The sequence below is a fragment of the Protomyctophum bolini genome, assembly GCF_963924005.1.
Source record: "Protomyctophum bolini genome assembly, chromosome: 17".
Taxonomy (NCBI): Eukaryota; Metazoa; Chordata; class Actinopteri; order Myctophiformes; family Myctophidae; genus Protomyctophum; species Protomyctophum bolini.
In genome coordinates, this window is record NC_137878.1 from 1771561 (window position 1) to 1785738 (window position 14178).

Consider the following 14178-nt stretch of genomic DNA (forward strand, 5'->3'; position numbering starts at 1 on the left):
CCAACAGAACAAACAAACAAACATAGCCTATATACTGTCATGTGGAAACACGATCGCATCGCACCAACAACACAATGAACACAATGAGCATCTCCACGGCGGGAGGAAAGTAGAAAAAAAAGACTATAGCCTATATGCACCAACCATTAATCACCAACAAATAGTTGAGCATTTAGGCCTATAGTGACTTTTATATGTCGCCATCTCCACGGTAGGGGAATATGAGTAAAAGTTTATGCACCAACCAAAAACAACAAGTCTATTTAGTGTATTTATGTCGGGAGGCAAAGGGGGGGGGGGGATCTGCGCGTCTGTCTCCCTCCCTCCAAATGTCGGCACACGTCAAATGCTCTTTAGAGAGCGCATGCTTATTTAAGCCTTTGTTTGATTCTGTTCCGTGCTGTCTCCAGCCAGTCCCTGCCCTGAAACCATGTACTCATAAACAAGCGTTTTTTGCCATTATGACTACTTGGGTATTTGTCCCGTTTTACCTGATTCGGTGTGCCAGAACCAAGAACCTCTGGTGGAGAAGCATGCGGTGGTGGTGGAGGTCCGAAAGTTGAGCTGCTGCTGTGGAAGTTGCTACAGCAGCCCTCTGCCTCACTGAAATAATGCTATCCGACACTCGCGAACCCCCAGTAATGTGATCCGACGACGGAATTTCGTTGTGCATTTAGTTGTGCTCGGTGCTCGAACGACTCCCCGCAATATTAACAACAACAGGCGACATGGCGGTGGTTTCAGTATCGTCATCAGTCTACCTTTCTGAAGGCGCTGGTGGGTTTATAGAGTTTGGTGTTTAGCCTTTGAGCCAGTTCCTAATATCCATGATTCAATTTTACCGGTTTGGGTTTGTTTTCACTGTGACTGAAGTCTGAAAATATTTGAATTGACCCGCCCTGCGTGGCAAAACTGGTAATGACGTAGCTTTTGGTGCGCTGCATCAAAACGAATCCGACTAGGTGCACCGACTAGGTGCCAGTGTAGGCTACTTTTTATTATTGCATTTTTATTACTATGAATTCATTAGAAAATGTAAATTTATTATAAACACAAAGAACATGAAAATAACACATTATATATATTTTAAACCTGTAAAACATTAAAAATAATGGTGGGGTAGGGTTCTGGACTGGGGGGGCACAAAGTCTATCTGGGGGGGCAGCGCCCCCTAGTGCCCCCCCGTAGAAACGGCACTGACTAGCTGTGACATCAAGAAACTTGTCTAATTGACAGCCATGACGGGAGCATGGGACGCACACACAAACACACACACACACACACGCGCGCACGCACACACACACACACACACACACACACACACACACACGCTGTGCAAGAGCAGCTGCATACCATTTAGAAGAGTAATCCCTAAAGAAAGAGAGGGATTTAGGGAGAAAGAAAGAATGAAAGAAAGATAGAAAATTAGAAAGACACTATAACTAAGTAACTAACTAACTAACTAACTTATCTCATTAACACACTCACACACTCACTAACTTTCTACAAACCTAATTAACTAAGAATCTAACAAACAATGGGAATGATACAGTACACGCCCTCCCTGACAATCCAGAAAAATAACAAGTTTTCCCAGGTAAAGGCCAGGTAATGGTTTGGAATGACTGGACGATGCATCATAGAAACCCAAAAATGTTTAGTTACAGCACCGCCTCTCTCTCCCCCTCCCAGCCGTAGCTGCTGGCCAATCACAGCTGACTGCAATCCCCTCCCATGACGGCAGGCAGTTAAAAACACTTCACTAACTTGTGCTCTGTCTATCCACTCTGGTCTCTCCCCAGCCATCCAGCCGTCCAGCCTGCCCGCCAGCCTAATCCTTCCTCAGTACAGTCTGAAGCCACTCCAGAACTCACCATGTCAGTGAAGAGGAACGTCACCTACAGTGTCAAGTCGTCCTCCTCGGGGACGGCCCCCAGGAGCTTCAGCAGCATGTCTTACAGCGGACCCAGTGTGGCCTCCCGTCAGAGCTACAGCGTCCGCAGCTCAGGACCCAGCAGGGGCTATGGAGGAGGATCCGGTGGCTCCTACATATCCAGCTCCAGTGCCTACGGAGGCGGCATGAGCCTGGGCATGGGCATGGGTGGCGGTATGGGTATGGGTGGAGGTATGGGTATGGGTGGAGGTATGGGCATGGGTGGAGGTATGGGTATGGGCGGCCATGTCCCTATCCAGGCCGTCACCGTGAACAAGAGCCTGCTGGCCCCACTCAACCTGGAGATCGACCCCAAGATTCAGTCCGTCCGCACCCAGGAAAAGGAACAGATCAAGAGCCTCAACAACCGCTTTGCCTCGTTCATCGACAAGGTCAGTGCTTGTGCTGTACAATAAGAGCATGCAGTGAAACCCATTGAAAGTGTCAATGTAACTCCGAGAGGTCAAAACTGACCCTTACAGGTCCGCTTTGACCTCTCTGAGTTACACTGACCCTCTGGACACTGATGATTTCACTTTGTAGGTGTCTGTGTGTGAACCTTCTCTGTGTCGAGGTTGCCTTGTGCTTGTACAACTTAATTATACACGGGGAGCCCATTTCTCCTCCTTCTCTCAGCCATGATGGTTATGCAAGCTGTGTTTGATCAAAGGTTTGATCCATGTGTCTGCAATACTATGCTAATACCTTGGGTTCGACGGCTTGGAGAAAAAGTTGATTTAATCTCCCTTATGGTTTCATCACCTCCCACGGAAAGCAGTCAAGACAGAGGAGATAAGAATGTTTGTCTCTAGGGGTTTGGCTTCAGGGCTCATATCTAATGCTTTTCTGGCAGTCCTTTTATAGTGATGGAAAACAGACATGCGGACGAGCGAGGATTCGAGAGCGAGGGGCGAGGAAAGGGAGCGAAGGGTGTGTCCATATGAAGCCCATAGCTAGTGATACGAGTTACCTTGGGAACGGGCCTGCCCTTTGCTGGGGTGTGGCTCTTAATATGTGGCCCTTATGGACACACACACACACACACACACACACACACACACACACACACACACACACATACACCAGTGACACAGAAACCAAGCATATCTACCTAATTGACAATAACAGAAATGTTCACTACAGTGACATGCTAATGACATGACAAAGTAGTGTCCAATGTTATAGCTTTTCATCCATAACGTATTTCCTGACATTGAGCCCCCATTCTGCTGCTGCTAGGCGTATAGTTGGGTGCAACGTCTCTACTCTTACCCAGGCCACAGCAGGTTAATATTTTAGAAGGCCAGTTGGTCTCATGTTCTGGTCAACACTGGCAGATTGGTTACATAACCACTCTTCTTCTCTCTGAGGCCTGCGGACCATCAAACCGAGAGATTATAGGGAAACTGGCTTATCGCTTGATAATTGGTGATAACAGTCTGTTCGGATACGTGCCTCCTCATTTTTACGACGTCTGTTGCAGCTCAAAGGAGCTGACTGTCAAGAGGCTCTGTCCTCCAGACTTCAGAGCTGCTCTGTGAATAGAATGCATGCAGCAGCGAGGTGGGGAGGGGCAAGGTTCAGTCGCTGGCCATCACATACCTGTTGTCACACCCTGTTATTAATGTCCACAAATGTCTCTCTCGCCTCCCCACCCCCACGGTGTTCTCCAGCCCCTCCCATCCCCAATGGAGTGACTCCCCCCTCTCTCTCAATCTCTCTCTCCCCTCATCGCACCTAGCTCACAGTTAAATATTTACCTTGCTTGTGTGTGTGTGTATGTAAACGAAAAAGGTTGCCTAGCTTCATAACCATGCCCTCCCCCCTCCCTCCTCCTCTCATCTGGTCTGGCACCCGTGACAACGGATATCAGTCTCCCTTGCTCTGTGAAAACAGGAAGACACAAAGGGAGGGATGGGGTTAAATACCTCTTTCCTCGTCATCCATTTTTCCAAACCCGAAATGCACACCTCCCTCCACAGTACATGATCTCCTGTCAGGATGCTTGTACAGCGGGCCTTCCTATGGAAAGAGAGACACACGCTGGAATGACCAATGAGCAGCTGGCCACCGCAGATTAGAACAATAAACACAGTTGATTGTGAATAGCGGCTGAATCCTGCCATTTTGGTTGATGTCCAGGATGTTATCCAAGCTTTTATGTGGCTCTCATGTCAGCGAGCAGCGTTTACATCACCATTACAGGCAATTACAACCTGGCGTCCCTATTATATTGTCCAAGAAGAATAGTTAAATTTTCATTATTACATTATGATAATGTATCCTTTTTCTAATTTCGAAAATTCATGGGAAATGTTTGCCTATAATGACATGGCTTCATCTTTCTCCATACCAGGTGCGCTTCCTGGAGCAGCAGAACAAGATGCTGGAGACCAAGTGGAACCTGTTGCAGGGGCAGACCACCAGACGCTCCAACATCGACAGCATGTTCGAGGTCTACATCACCAACCTGCACCGGCAGCTGGACGGCCTGGGCAACGACAAGATGAGGCTGGAGGCCGACCTGCACAACATGCAGGGCCTGGTAGAGGACTTCAAGAACAAGTGAGTGTCTGTGAGGCACGAGGACCTGATACCCAACACTTAGGTGGTGGGGAAGGGAAGGGAAGGGAGGAAGAATACAGGAGGAAAGGGTGGGAGGGATATATCTGGAATTTATGATTCACTACCGTCCACAATGCAGTTCCTTTCCCCTAAACTGTTTCCACTCAGTTTTAGAAACAACATTGAATTTAGATGTCACCAGACATAATTTTTAGAGATTCCGGATTATGTGGCTACACATGACTAGAAGATCAGGAGCAAGGGTGTGAAAATAAGCTTAACCCTAAATGGATTATTCCAATGAAGTTGAAGGGAACATGTAGGTGAAAGGATTATTTATGGTCTGTGGACTCATATTTTTTTATGGACATGCATGTCTCATCTGTTCTAAATTAAAAAATACACTGACTCGGAACAGTCAAGGCTCAGGGTTCAAACAAGTTCTGAAATTATTAAGTTTCAAGTAATTTGACATTACGGAACGAGCCATACGCTGGAGTTGATCGCTACGGTACAGTCCTATTCGTCTGTGCCTCAATCTCAAAATGACATTGATGGGTACCTATGGGTATTTATGTTAGACACACCCACAGACACACCCCCAGATTCTCAGCCACACCCACAGGTTTATTTTAATATGTGGAGTGGCTATTCAACCACCAGGTGGCGTCGGCCCATGATGAGCAGAGCTGCATGCACTGAGTCTTAATATGTAGCTTCTAGCAATATGCAGTAAATTTGTACTGTAAACTAAAGTATCAATACTGTAATATTGAAATACATTGAAATACATACTGTTACAAGTAATATTTATTTGAGTAAGCGGTTAGGGTCCATTTGGTTCTATTTCTACACTCTAAAGTTAAATTATCATTGATGTTACAATATAAATATTGGGGGTCCCAGAGATATAAATGCCATTAAATGGGGGTCCATACTCCATAGACTAATGCATGTCAAACTGGGGGTCCTTGAAATTAAACGGGTTGAGAGTCACTGCTATAGCTGTAAAAACCTTCTCTTATGGGGGTCCCTGGCATATCTTTTCAAATGGGGGTTCCTGGCATATATTTTTCAAATGGGGGTCCCTGGCATATCTCTTCAAATGGGGGTCCCTGGCATATATTTTTCAAATGGGGGTCCCTGGCATATCTTTTTCAAATGGGGGTCCCTGGCATATCTCTTCAAATGGGGGTCCCTGGCATATCTTTTTCAAATGGGGGTCCCTGGCATATATTTTTCAAATGGGGGTCCCTGGCATATCTCTTCAAATGGGGGTCCCTGGCATATCTTTTTCAAATGGGGGTCCCTGGCATATATTTTTCAAATGGGGGTCCCTGGCATATATTTTTCAAATGGGGGTCCCTGGCATATCTTTTTCAAATGGGGGTCCCTGGCATATCTCTTCAAATGGGGGTCCCTGGCATATCTTTTTCAAATGGGGGTCCCTGGCATATCTCTTCAAATGGGGGTCCCTGGCATATATTTTTCAAATGGGGGTCCCTGGCATATCTTTTTCAAATGGGGGTCCCTGGCATATCTCTTCAAATGGGGGTCCCTGGCATATCTTTTTCAAATGGGGGTCCCTGGCATATCTCTTCAAATGGGGGTCCCTGGCATATCTTTTCAAATGGGGGTCCCTGGCATATCTTTTTCAAATGGGGGTCCCTGGCATATCTTTTTCAAATGGGGGTCCCTGGCATATCTCTTCAAATGGGGGTCCCTGGCAACTCTATCTCTCTCCCTCCCTCCCTCCATCTCTCTCTCCCTCCATCCCTCACTCCCTCCCTCTCTTCCTAAACAGTGGTCCCTGAGGGGCTCCAGGTGGTCCCCAGCTAAATGGATAGTTGTTAACCAAATGGACCCTTATAGATATTTAACTCTATTAAATGTACTCTATTACAAATAGTGGCATAGATAGTCAGGGTCTGTCTGTCTGCCTGCCTGCCAAATTACAATATTTGCCTCTGAGATGTGGAGTAGAAGTAAAAGTATTGGAAATCGGTAATACTTTAGGCTCTTTGGATGCAAGAGAATATAGAGTATTTTAATTCATATTTAATGATGTTCAGGAGTTTAATGCATTATGTGAGCTGAAATGCTTCACAGTTTCCTGGCACAGTGGCAAGACAGTTCATATTACCCCACCCCCCACGGCGCATCCAACACCTTTAGCTGTGTCCCAAACAAACAAACAATGGAGCCAGGGTGAAATGTTATTCACTTCAAACTGTGCTCTCCTATGTTTTTTCCCTGCACACTGTTCTTAAAGGATTCAATCAATCAATTACATGAACCCTAACGCAATGTTGTTTGTTTTGAATGTATATATCATTAGTTTTCATGTTCCATTTAGGTTATTTTTTATTGTAATATGGGGTATTTGTAAGGGAATTAAAATGTTCAGAAGTGACAGACTACACTATGCATCCACTGCACACAAAATGGAGTGGAAACTGAGTTACATGTCCTAACCGTACAGAACTTCTGGGCTGTACGTTTTGATTAATTGAATACACAGGACCTCAATGGAAACAGGCCATATCTTGGGGTTAATCCTTTTGGTAAATGGTAAATTGTGCTTTTATATAGCGCTTTTATCACAATCGCTTTATATCATACTCTTGTTTGTATTCAACTTGACTTTATGTGCGTGTTTCTTACAAATAAAGTAGTCAATCCATCAATGAGTTATACAATGGAATCCTCATTTATCTCTGAGAGTGTAGCCTACAGGAGTCTGGTTTGAACTGAAATGTACTTCATGTCAAACTGTAGGTGCTTTCCTGTGCTCCCCCCCCTGCATACCGTTCATAAAGTATTAAATCAATCAACATGAACCCTAACATTAGGTTGTTTGTTTTGAATATATCATTAGTTTCCACTTTCCATTTAGTTTAGTTTTTTATTGTAATATGGGGTATATAACTGATTGATTAATTGACTCGGTTATTTAACAGTTTGCAATAAACAAGCACAGAAAGTACATCTTGGTGGTGTGTAGCGAATCTTGTGGACCAGACCCATTGCAAGATGCTGTACTCTGTTGTCAACCCTAAGCCCTTCCAGCCTTTCAAAGTGTGGAGGTGTTGGATTCGGGGGTTGAGGCCAAGTAGTAGCCTGACCAGCTTATTAGCATGTCTAAAGAGACAATTGAAGCTGGAGATCCTAGTGAGTTCTGTCGGAGTAGCACAATAAGCATTTAGAAATTCAAAAGAATCTTGAGTAAACAAATTAGGAGGGAAGGACAGATTTACAGACATACCAATAGTAGTGAAAAGTATTTTTACTTTTTTTCAGTAACACACACGCACGCACGCACACACATATAAATATATATATAATATATATATATAAAGCTCCTTTGAATTTAATTTAATTTAGATTTTCTGTCTCATTTCAAGTTTTCAAATATATAAAAATATTTTGAAAATAGCAGATCCACAAGCTCACACGCTATTTTAAAATGGCCAAATTGTGTATAGTTGTTAATGTGTATTTTATTTACTTCTACTCCATTACATCTCAGAGGCAAATATTGTATTTCTACGCCACTACATTTATTTGCAAATTTTAGTTCATGTACAGTTAATGTACAGTCCTCAGAACAGGGGGTATTTAATTGCAAACATTTCATCAATAATCATCAAGACAATATTCAGATTAAAGAGACACGCCAAGGACCCCCCACCCGAAGAGACACGACAGGGACCCCCACCCGAAGAGACACGCCAGGGACCCCCCCTCCATAGACTAATGGCTATAGCTCTAAAAACCTTCTCTTATGGGGGTCCCTGGCATATCCTCTCAAATGGGGGTCCCCGGCACATCTCCCAAACGGGGGTCCCTGGCACATCCCTTCAAATTTTCATTAAATTTGCAAGCTGTATAGTTGGGTGGGGGGGTGTTAAGGATTCAAATTAAAAAAGGGCTAAAGTAGCAGATCTACAAGCTCAAAATAATCAATAATCATCAAGACAATATTCAGATTAAAGAGATATGCCAGGGACCCCCATCCGAAGAGACACGCCAGGGACCCCCCACCCGAAGAGACACGCCAGGGACCCCCACCCGAAGAGACACGCCAGGGACCCCCCCTCCATACTCCATAGATAGACTAATGCATGTCAAACTGGGGGTCCTTGAAATTAAACGGGTTGAGAGTCACTGCTATAGCTGTAAAAACCTTCTCTTATGGGGTCCCTGGCATATCCTCTCAAATGGGGGGTCCCTGGCACATCCCTTCAAATTTTCATTAAATTTGCAAGCTGAATACTGCACTGGCCTCTGTCCTACTGCCCTACTGCCACCTACTGTCTGTTTATTATATTACACAGTAGGTGAAAAGAAAACTCCCCTTAAGACTAAACCACACCCATAAGAGGTGTGACTTCCATAGGTACCCAGGTACTTTTAAATACCTAGAGGTAACTATGGGTACTGGGCCGGCATAAACCAAGGGAACCCCACTGTATGTGACCTACTCCCCACATCTGTCTGACCGCAGATCTGCAGGGAATGACAGCACACAATAGGCATGTCCTGAATTATAAAACCAACACAATACAAAATAATGACTCGAGACATGAACCTTTCACATGCATTACATAAACAAACACACCCATGCACAGCAGTGCATAGACGATGCAGTGCTGCATAAATCTATTGGCTTCTTATAGACACCTGGAGCATGTTAACTGAAGTCAGAGGGGGCTTGAAGGGAGAAATATGAACACCTGAAACTACTCACAAGTTGCTCTAAATCAACATTTGCACCGGTGCAGCACCAGGGATAGAGTACTCACGCCTCCTAGTGTTGAAGTAACATATTCTCTTGTATGTCCATGAAAATGGAACATGTGTTTCCATTGTAATTATTATTCAATCTGTTAAATATTTTATTCATAGAACGTACAGACAGTACCTTTAAACTGGCATTCTCATTTTGGGCATGCAGGTTTTCAGAATGTTCAACAATCCTTTTTCAAACGAATTAAAAAGTAGTAAAGATACAGCACAAGCCCACCACAACACATCCCATTGTGATGATTTATGCAACTTTTTGAAGTATGGAGACAATGTTTCTGCCCAACAGCGACGATTATGAACATGACTTGATAGAATCGTGTCAAATTGTGATTTAGTTTAAAATGTTATACTAATGACAATCTCTAATGTTTGCACTCAGGTACGAGGATGAAATCAACAGGCGTACAGAGTGCGAGAACGACTTTGTGCTCATCAAGAAGGTCAGTATCGAGATTCAATATTTTAAACTGAACATATTTGTTCTCTGTGCTCGGTTGTCCCTAACGATTTGACGATTCCGTTTCAGGACGTGGATATAGCCTACATGAATAAGGTCGAGCTGGAGGCCAAACTGGAGAGCCTGACAGATGAGATCAACTTCCTCAGACAGATCTATGAGGAGGTAAGCAATGATTCACTGCCTGACGTCACTCACCCACTGCATCCTGATTGGCTCAGACAAACCCTAGGGCCTCACAAGCACCAGCTGTTTTGGGCCTTGGTTGCACTTACTACTCACAGACTCACTAGAATAAAATCAAAAGAAGCAAAGAGAAGAAATTATAAAATAGAAAACCATCCTTGATTGAATCAATAAAGGTTACAGAGTAGAAATGGTAGCAATTCCGTGTACCAAGCATGGCTTATTTTGATTGCAAACAGATTAATTCTGGGTTGCTTTCATCAACATTATTCCGGGTTTAATTAGCGAGCTGTCTTTGTTGAGTTATGGCATGGTCCCTATGATATGATGCCATTTTGGTGTGGGTTGTTACTTTACTGCATTCATGGGTTTTTACAGATCTGTTTAGCATCTTGACGAGATGTTTGCCCTACCTCTGGAACTGAAGGAGATGGTTGAATGGGTTGAATTGAGAGGATTGAGGATTTTAATTTATACAATGTTGAAGGACCATGTTGATCCTTGGAAATGACTTTTTTTAAATATATAAAAAGCTTCAATCCATAACTTGTAGTGAATACAATACTTCATTTAAATAAATCTGTATCATGTATGGTAGAGTATGTTGTTAATACACTATAAATAAGAACAACATAACTGCAGTGGTTAGAGGTGGTCTCCCTGCTCTTCTATTGAGACATGTAGATGCTGTTTACAGGTAGGACCACTAGTGGTTGACTAGAGGTATTGCATTACAGTAAAACGTTCTGCACTCGTCTTGCACGAGCGACCTGGGTTCATATCGTGGGTAGGACACGGAAGTTGTGGACTGTAGCTTTAAACAGCCTCAGAATTTGTTTCTGCCTGGTGTTTTAATCCCATGTCTGTCATGGTTCTTCCTCCAGGAACTGCGTGAACTACAGTCACAGATCAAGGACACCTCAGTCATCGTGGAGATGGACAACAGCCGCACCTTGGACATGGACGCCATTGTGGCCGAAGTGCGCGCTCAGTACGAGGCCGTAGCCAACCGCAGTCGCCAAGAGGCCGAGACGTGGTATAAGTCCAAGGTGAGGTCCAATTCCGATGCACTCACACGCTGACACGTGTAGCTCTCATCATGTAGAATAAAGCCAAAGGCAAAACGTAGTTGTGCGCCTGTGTGCATACGCTTGAAAATAGCTGATCTGCATGTTCACAACGTGTCACAGTGCGGCCTGCTGTGAGCTTGTAGATCCGCCAAAAAAGTATAACAGCGCTATAACGCAAATTGAATCTCTTACATTGGCACCTAACAATGACATTTGAAATCACAATGTTAACATTTGCGCATTATCAATACTGATTGGTTGTTTTTCTGATGTCTGTTTAGTACGAGGAGATGCAGACATCTGCCAGCAGATACGGAGATGACCTGAGGAACACTAAGACAGAGATCTCAGACCTGAACCGCATGATCCAGAGACTGACAGCAGAGATCGATGGCGTCAAGGGACAGGTAAAACATTATGTAGCTCAGAGTACACTTCTGTAGTTTGCCATCATTGTTTTCATATTTTGGACCATTGCAACTTAATTTAGTCATTTTAATTGCCATACGACATTAGTCTTTGAGAATCATAAAGATATTGTTCCACCATTTTTGTTCTTACTGTCATGTGACCAGGAATGGCGCAGTAAAACACTTTAACTGAAATCAAAACCATTTGTTTTTAACATTTTAGCTTCGCCAGTTTTAACTGAGAATAACACAATTTATTTTCTGAACTTTTTGAATTCTCACCATTGACACATTTGTAGTATAGTATTGTGGCGAAAGCTTCCACAGAAAACAACAGATCGGCAAGCTGACAACGTGACACGTTGTAAAAAAACAACAACAACAACAACACACCAGCACAGAGCCCTGAGGGACTACACTCAACCATACAAGTGGTTAATGTCTTCTGTTCTTTGTCTTCCATCAGCGGGCCAACCTGGAGGCCCAGATTGCAGAGGCTGAGGAGCGGGGAGAGATGGCCGTGAGGGACGCTAAGGAACGCATCAAGGACCTGGAGGACGCTCTGCAGAGAGCCAAGCAGGACATGGCACGCCAGATCAGAGAGTACCAGGACCTGATGAACGTCAAGCTGGCCCTGGACATCGAGATCGCCACCTACAGGAAATTGCTGGAGGGAGAGGAGGACAGGCTGTCCACTGGCATCCAGTCAATCAACATTTCCCAACAGAGCTGTGAGTTTCGAGTTTGCCGTTATTTCCTTGTAATAACTGCAGCTAGGTTATTATTGTTTCCCATGATTATACCCTGGTGTTGTATTCATTTTCCTATAGGCTTTGAAAGCAATCCCTTCATTCGCAAACAAACATAAAAATTCCATCTCTGGCAAACATTTGCATGACTCTCCTCGTACAGTATTAAAGGATGTAGCCTACAATATGAAGATAAAAACATAAGGCTACACATTTAAAAAGTATGTACAAATGAAAACGGTGTAAAACAAAAAGTGTAAAACATCTCTAGATGGTCAATGATTTGATAGATTTCTTCAATTGCCCATTTTCATTCTTGTCCTCAACAGCGAGCTACGGCGGCGGTTACGGTGGTGGCATGGACAGTCAGCTGAAGAGCAGCTACTCTAGCGGCAACTACAGCAGTGGCGGCTACGGCAGCAGTGCCGGCTACGGAAGCAGCAGTGCCGGCTACGGAAGCAGCAGCGGGGGCTACGGCTTCAGCTCCGGCAGCAGCTCCGGCAGCAGCGGCGGCTACGGCGGGCGCGTTGTCCAGAACAAGAAGAGTGTCGTCATCAAGATGATCGAGACCAAGGACGGCAAAGTGGTGTCAGAGTCCTCTGAGGTGGTGGAGGATTGAGCAGTTCAGCTAAAAGCGTCCGTCGCGGCCTGCTAGGATCTTCTCCTGTTAGTCTTAGTAGTTTTATACTCACAGCTCACTTCCCCCAAACCGTTAGTCTCTCAAGCCATGACTCTCTCTTCCACAATCTTTGAATGCTACAGAGTGTGCAATTCCACCTGGTAAAAGTACAGGAATCTGCTCTTCAGACTGGAAGGGTATTATTCGACCTATCACAATGCGGTGTTCACGAAAATTAAGTACAGACTGTCAGGCGGAAGCATTTGAGAATTGTGGGAGCCTAACACGTCTGTCTCGAGAGACTAAACCGCTGTCTAACAACCCAGTCTGAAGCAATTCCTCGCCATTCCTTCTACAGTACCATAGGCCTTCCATGTGTCCGCTAAAAGAAGCAATAGTCCTGACCCGAAAAGAAAAAAAGATCTGAAAGGGACCAAATAATCTATTTTTGTCAGTCACATTTTGTATGTCTTGAAGATGAATGTTTGTTTTTACTAAAACAGTTGTTTGAAGTTTTTGTCTCACAAGCAACAAAAAAAGAGAAAAAGGATCGATGGGAAAATTGCAACTATGTAATAGTTGAAAAACAAAAACAAAACAAAAAGCAACATACAACACATTCCCTCCAATCTATGCAACTTTACTATTCCACTACAAGGGCTATTCCCTTAAAGAATAAATAAATACAGGTTGCATGAAATGGGTAAAGTAGTATTGTGAATGTACTTAAACAGTGCGGAGGTGTTTTTGGTCAACTAATGTCTTAAAAATGTCTGCTACAGTAGGTAGTGCATGTCACCCCTATGTGTGTGTCCTGTAACTGTCAACGGTCGACCCCTTAGGAGACTGCCCACACAATACTGTTGTCCTGAGGTGCTGTTTTTGCTGCAAAACCAAATAAAACAGTGTTTACTGAAATCTCCACGTTGTGATGAATTTATCCTTCATTCAAATGAAAGTATGAATAAATTAATTAGCAAATTATGGTTTAAGGTTTTGAATGAATGAATGAATGAAGCAGTTGAGACAAATAAGCAGTCTAAGTCCCTAATTTATTCTGACTCCTCCCCGAAAAGGCCTAGCTGTGTTGACCCCATATACATCATTTATACATTATGGATAATTAGTGTGGACTTAGACTGTTATTCGTCTCAACTGCTCAATTAATGAATGAATGAACATATGAGAGAAACCGGAATAAAATACTTCTAATCCTTATATTTATTTATACTATGTGCTATCAAATGAACGCAGCATGCAATTAAAATGACTGCTAGCATTTACAGTTGTTTATCAAGAACGAGAAATTGCTTTAGAAGAAGCGCCCCTGTTCCTTGACTGCAAAAGGCAAGCCATTTCACATTTGTATAGCCTTATTAG

The 14178-nt window shown here is 43.8% G+C and overlaps 1 protein-coding gene across 1 annotated transcript; it reads left to right on the forward strand.

Moving 5' to 3' along the window:
- Nucleotides 1-1755: 1755 nt before the first annotated feature.
- On the forward strand, nt 1756-12798 carry LOC308331467 (intermediate filament protein ON3-like; the record flags this gene model as incomplete). Its single annotated transcript, XM_080786910.1, has 8 exons — nt 1756-2325; nt 4290-4498; nt 9687-9747; nt 9834-9929; nt 10835-10999; nt 11302-11427; nt 11897-12161; nt 12509-12798. The coding sequence occupies exons 1-8, from the start codon at nt 1876-1878 to the stop codon at nt 12796-12798; spliced, it is 1662 nt and encodes a 553-aa protein (XP_080643036.1). The 5' UTR covers nt 1756-1875.
- Nucleotides 12799-14178: the final 1380 nt, after the last annotated feature.